Source organism: Pocillopora damicornis, chromosome 4 (assembly GCF_964200805.1).
Source record: "Pocillopora damicornis chromosome 4, jaPocDami1.2, whole genome shotgun sequence".
In the NCBI taxonomy this organism is placed as follows: Eukaryota; Metazoa; Cnidaria; class Anthozoa; order Scleractinia; family Pocilloporidae; genus Pocillopora; species Pocillopora damicornis.
Window position 1 is genome coordinate 2,562,905 of NC_142673.1, and position 6,180 is coordinate 2,569,084.

At 37.0% G+C, this 6,180-nt stretch overlaps 1 protein-coding gene across 2 annotated transcripts; it reads right to left on the reverse strand.

The window, feature by feature from the left end:
* Positions 1 to 255: 255 nt before the first annotated feature.
* Positions 256 to 4,725, reverse strand: LOC113665252 (putative skeletal organic matrix protein 5). 2 transcript variants are annotated; one of them, XM_089203431.1, is made up of 6 exons: positions 4,571 to 4,725; positions 2,611 to 2,891; positions 2,244 to 2,358; positions 1,822 to 1,858; positions 1,405 to 1,531; positions 256 to 987 (listed from the first exon to the last, which is right to left on the reverse strand). In XM_089203431.1, the coding sequence occupies exons 1-6, from the start codon at positions 4,641 to 4,643 to the stop codon at positions 520 to 522; spliced, it is 1,101 nt and encodes a 366-aa protein (XP_089059557.1). In that variant the 5' UTR covers positions 4,644 to 4,725; the 3' UTR covers positions 256 to 519. The 2 variants fall into 2 exon arrangements, with proteins under 2 accessions (XP_089059557.1, XP_089059558.1); XM_089203432.1 differs by lacking the exon at positions 4,571 to 4,725 and adding an exon at positions 2,984 to 3,102.
* Between the last annotated feature and the right edge of the window lie 1,455 nt (positions 4,726 to 6,180).

Below are 6,180 nucleotides of genomic sequence, written 5' to 3' on the forward strand. Positions count from 1 at the left end.
TTATTCCTATGATCTTAATGAAGGATTCAGCTGTATGACTGTAAGGAGAAATTAGATGCTGGTCACTCTCAGGGTTTAAAGAGTTAAACCCATTCTATATATAAAACTTTTCGCCAGCTACAGCTATTTCCGATAGCCTACGTTATCGATATGTTTGGACGCGGGCCAAAAACTAGGTCCAGTGAATAGAGTCAACAGTGAATGGTAAACTTTCCTCGAACATTATATTAAAACGGCTCGGGATAAATATCTCTCTTTTTGTTTTCTTTCGTTTCGATTTTGCTTTGTTTATTTGCGTTTTTTCACTTACAAACACACATGGCATAAGAAAAGCTGTACAAAGCTTTCGCGAGCATCATACATTCTGATTTGCGAGACTCGGATGATTGCTTAATCGCAGTGTTCTCGAGGTGTTCATATACACAACAAATTTATAATCCCAAGTTTTTACATACTGTTCTTGGATGACTTCATCTTATCTATTTTGGAGCTGTTTTAAATTCATTTAAACGCACATCATCACTGAACCAAGATGTAGCACACGGCTCTAATGGAAGAAAGATCACCGCACGCTCTGTTGTCAACACCAAACCCTACTGCAGAATCACATGTATGGCAGTCGTTTTCGTTGTTCCCAAGGATTCCCACTCTTGCTCTGCGATGGATGGTCTGGGTATTGAATCCTTCCTTATTGCAGTTGGGTTGAAGAGAAGCCTTTGAATCAGTGAGCGCTATCCACTTGTTCCGACCAAGTGAAGTGGACCGATACTGACCATCAGCAATCAGAGAGTGAAGAGAGGAAGCCTGGCTGGTGATAAGAGTGAACTTCACCTGTCCGTTAACCTTCATACCGAGACAGACCTTGGAAAAGGGTGTGTTCCAGTAGGTCGGTAGCTTAGTCTCTTGTGAATCGAAGCCAGTCGTTCCACCAGACGGGTTGAATTCGCTTTTGTCAGTCCAGTATCCCGAACTGAATAGAAAAGTGTTCTGCGAAATAATTGTATTACAGTAAATAATCAATCCGATGCAAAGAGAAGCATCGAAAGAAGTAAGCAAGAAAATTGTGCATTGTGATTCAGAATCTATTAAAATTACGCGTTTCGCACGATTTTCCGTTTGAAACCGCCACTTTTTTTATTTTGAGGGGGAAACGGAAGAGTGGAAGGATATTTGACCTGACCTGTGCCGCATCTGCGCAATGTTACATACTTCGCCATGATTCTTCGTCGCGAAAACCAAAACATTTTGGCTGTGGCACGAAGCTCGACCCAGACTTGTTCAAGATAAATGAAGTGAGACATTTGTGGTTAGAAATACATGAATTCTGTACAACAAATTAGTGAATGATGTGTTTTTATGCAGACCCTTTGAAGGAACATTTCACAACAAAAGGTAACAACCTACCTTGTTGCCATCAATCTTCATAACTGGTGTCCATCCACCATCTCCACATCCAAAATCTCCCATTTGACAGAGAACGGAAGTTGTTTTCGCGCCAAAGTGTAAGGTAACCAACTCGCTGGCGTTCGACCTGTTCGGAGAACCAGATCAGTCTTAACAACTACATTGATTTTTACTTCTCCAAAATTTATTGGATCCAATAATTCTTTAGTTGATGTTAAGTTTTACGGATGAAAAATGACAAGACGTTTCTGACGTTAACTCAACAGATAACTCTTTTTTAAATTTTTAATTTGCCCTTTTAGTGTCTAAAGTAAGAATTTAACGTTATCACCGACTGCATCCCAATCTAAAGTTAAAGACTGAATTAAATATCGAGTTTTTCCCTCTTCGTTCATATGAAACAAGTTTCAAACCTACTTGTATGAATTGTACGCATCTTTACAGGACTTGAAGCCTAAGTATGAATTAAAGAATTGCGTGTTACAAATCACGTCTCCGGCATGCAGCAAAGGTAGGAGTTTTCTTTAAATCTTCAACTCTTATTCGCCTGACACCGTTGAAGTAATTAACAATTATTAACTGAAGTTATGGTGAATATCCATTCCTTACAGGGGATGTACGGTGCTGCATCAAACGAGTTCGTCAGAGGAAGCCTTTGATAAATTTCAGTTGGGAAAGGGGTCAATTGTAGGACCGACGCAATGATCACTCTGTTGGCTATGTTGTCGTTAATATACTAAAAGCAAACTGCTCTTGGGGCAAGGCAATCCCTGGATAGAGAGCCAAATTTTATGCAAATAAATGCTAATCCAACCTGGCAATCGCAAGTAACGTCTAACCTTTCTCGCAGACTTCTCCAATAAAGCCTTTCTTGCAGAGGCATTCAAAGATGCCACTTTTGTAACTTGGTACACAGGTCCCTTCATTTTTGCATGGCGAGGAAGAACAGGGAGACTGAGGAGAAGAAGAAACATTTAATAGTTGAACAATGATAACATATGGGTCTGTTTTAAATAAAATTTCACTCATAATAGAGCCTACTGCTAAACAAAGGATATACAGTCCTGTCATGTGATAGAGTAAAGAGGTAAAGAGTAAGGTTTCGGATTCCCCCCCCCCCCCCCCCGCCCGTCCTTACAGCGAAGCCTTAGGCCTCTTAAGTACTTAACAGTGCACATTTACAATCTCCCAAAGAATATCTGTAACCTTAATGACGAAATGATGAGAGCTCTTGTTTCCAAGGAGTTCAGTGGAGTTTCTGTATTTGTCAGAAGAGAGCAGCTCGCACCAAAACTTTCCGTCCATTCCTCTAGACGCGGCCAGGTTCACAGAAAAACATGACGTATGACTGAGGCACTTAAATGCACAGTCAATGCTATCATCAACTGTGTAGGATCCAATTCTGGGAACGTTCAAGTAACGGAATTCTTCTCTCACAAACACATCCTGTCGAACACTTTGCGGGGGACGGTAAATATCATGGCCACCTGGTTGAGGCAAAACGTAGTATATATCAAGCAAACTCTACATAAGCAAATTTGGTGCGTTGAAACAAAATTTCTACGAAAAAAGTCTTTACCTTAAGAAAACTGGTATTACGATGAATTTTTGTGCAGGATCAAGTTCCCATTTTTTCCTGTTTCTGCCATAGCAAAGTTTTCATAGAAAACATAGATAAACGGCTCTTTTTTATTTCACTTTGGGCTTGTGAATAATTTATGATTGGATAAATGAATGGTCCGTGAGTGGATGTGACTACTGTTTATATAAAGAAGGGATACAATTTAGTATAACTCGCTAATTTGTGGATCGTGTGCTTACTTTCTCGGAAAATCAATTACATGAAAGGGATTTTACGGACAGTTGACAAGCTTCCACTTCCCCATCTATGAAATATATGAAGGGGATTTCGTCGTTATGGATTCAAAAGCTGGCTCTTTTACTTTATTTTTTGTGGCCATGCAAATTATAATATTAATGTTTTAACATGTTTTGATAAATTGTCAACAAACTAGCTTTTCAGTAAATTAGAATTATTTGGATCTTTGTCACGTTCAATGTAGTAATTGCATTATCATTTTTTAACGGGCCGACAAATCATTTTTAAGATGCGCCATTTTAAGAATGAAGACAGGGAGACTAGTTTTAATCATCCTGGACACTTGTTATGTGATTTTCAGCATCATTTAAATGTGAGACATCACAGGGAATGCATACGTAACGATGATTATTTTAGCAAAGTATACAATATACAATGCAGGTGCTCCCAAAATATTGGTTTTAAGTCTGAGTGCTTGTTTGCTGATGGTATAATTGATGATTGAGATTGGGGTCTTCGAATTACTACTTCGCGTGTAGAGAAAATAAAGTAACTGTAAGATTTCAATTTTCCAATCATACCGATTGAAAATGTAGGGAAACGTGTAGGGAAAAAAAAGACCCGCAGCTATATTTTAGATAGTTTAAACTGAGTTGCGAAATAATTTAAGACAGGCTAATGTTCAAATTCGTGAATAATTCACAAATGTCACCATGACAGAGTGAAACTCTTTATGCTTAAAGATAGAATTTCTCTTTGCATAGGGTTTAACTCAAAATACAGCATGAAAATTAGGCAATATGTCCTATTCAAAATTAAAAATTTGCCTACTCGGAAACTGCATGGGGAAAGAAACCATTCATTCTATTTTGAAAGCGTCTGAGGTTCGCTTCCTCAGTCATGGGGACTCAGAATTTTTTGATTGTCCTACGCTCGTGACAAGACGAAAAGACATCTTTCTCTATTTCTTTACTGAGCTCAAAACTTACCATCTCTATTATTCTATTTCAAAACTGTTTATATTTTACATAACATGAATCTCCGGAGAATGTATGCTCAAGATCCTCTGGGGTCATTTCGTGTCGACGTCTTCGACAGCAAGGAAGACTATCGAGACAATTTTGATGAAACTTTTAAGGTAGAGAAATGATTCAAATGATTGGTTCCGAGTACTTATAATTTGTGAAAGAGTCTAAAAGTATATTAATTAGCTTCACACAAGAATAATGAGCAAAGTTAAGTAAGATAAAGTTGGCTCTTTCAAATTTATGGAAGCAGGTTATTCACAATTACTATCTTACAAGCTTGCCTTAAAGATACCTTTTTCAAGAGACTCCGCACACTAACCTTGAGAAGCAGCTGCCTCGAGGAGCAGATTAGGCCAGATAATGAAAAGCAAAAAAATAAAAACTAGAAACATGGCTTAATAGGATGTAAGTCCACAAGGGCGCAAAAGTATTGAATAATAAAAAACGAACTGGTATCGAAACTAGATAAAGCTGTTGCGTGCCGATTTCAACCGACCAATCAGATAACTTTTATGACGGCAGCTGCTGCGCGCATTTCTTCTGTATATATCATAAGTTGATATGTTATGGGGGGTCTATTAAACTTTAATGATTGCTTAAAATTTCTCATATCTTATTAAACAGATAGAGGAAAGCGTTTTGGTGAAGTACTTTGATAACGTTACTGACCGAGTAAACAACTAGGATCATCCTCAAAATCCTACACAAAGTTTCGTCCTTACCTAGTCTACAAATCATTGGTTGATGCCAATCACTTTTCTCACGCGCGAGTCCTTTTCATATCGTTGCCTTGAGTTTTTATTTGCTCCTTTCCATATTTGATCGAATAATTTTTTAAATACATAGTATCATAGCTACCAGAAACATAAGTTCCTGCTAAAAAATTAGATTATGAGACTGAGATTTCTATCGAGCATAAGAATAGATAAGGGAAAGGTCCGAATAAGGTATCACGTGTAATAACAATAGTAATGATAATAAAAGTAATAATACTAATTATTACAATAGCAGTTATAATAACAATAATAATGATAATGGTTTACTCAATGGAGCCCACGAGATGGCTCTTCATCGATCAAAACTATCCAGAATCTTACAGTTCGCATAAACCAAAATGAATGGAAACTGATAGCAATTGAAAAATGAAATGAAATAAATAAAACCAAGGTGTCGATGACGCGTGAAAACGCCTTTAAAAACATTAATAAATAACAATCTAATCATCTTCATTTAAAACTACTACTTGTTCAAAGCTTAACAGCGAGACAGGCCCATGCTTGTATTTAATTTTATATGTGACCACAAACTGTTCGGCTTCTTGCTTTGATTATTATGTATTATAGAATAGATAGCGAGAAGCGTAGCCAATCATATTGCAGCAATTATACTTGAACGCTACTAGATTTATGCTAAATTCACATATACCTTGGTAAACACTGAGCGCCTTAATTTTCACCCTCTTTTAAGTTATAAAATCTTCCATATCGAATCAGAGGCATCCTATTCGTAGAATTTGAGAAATGAACCGCTGATTTCAAGCAAAGTTTGAAAGAAGAGTATTTCAACGGTTAAAGCCTGAGAAAGTGCTCTTAAATTAAACGGGAAAAAGGTAAAACAATGAAATGGAGGTAAGAAGTTTTTGAATTGAACTACCGTGTAATTTTCATCACTGCTGACTTTGTTAAAACCCAAACGTAACGCTCATAGTTGAAGGTCTATCGATGTAAATGATGAAAGGTGAAAAACGAATTATTGATTGACTTAAAACTGCAGCTAAAATGAATCATTGATTGAATAAAAAAGCAATTTTTTACATAGTTAATTTTTTAAATTCGTTAACTTATGTGTTGCGTCGGGGACCATTTGAAAAATGTAGCGGATCGTCAACTATAACCAGGTTAATTAAAGTATATGAAGTGTAGCAGCAAA

What these genes read in the sequence shown, in the direction of transcription:
- LOC113665252 (XM_089203431.1), bottom strand. Translation starts at nt 4,643, where the DNA reads ATGTTTCTAGTTTTTATTTTTTTGCTTTTCATTATCTGGCCTAATCTG. An exon ending in CGAGGCAGCTGCTTCTCAAG is followed by an intron (nt 2,892 to 4,570) that starts GTTAGTGTGCGG and finishes TGCCTCAACCAG; the next exon opens with GTGGCCATGATATTTACCGT. An exon ending in CTCATCATTTCGTCATTAAG is followed by an intron (nt 2,359 to 2,610) that starts GTTACAGATATT and finishes TCTTCTCCTCAG; the next exon opens with TCTCCCTGTTCTTCCTCGCC.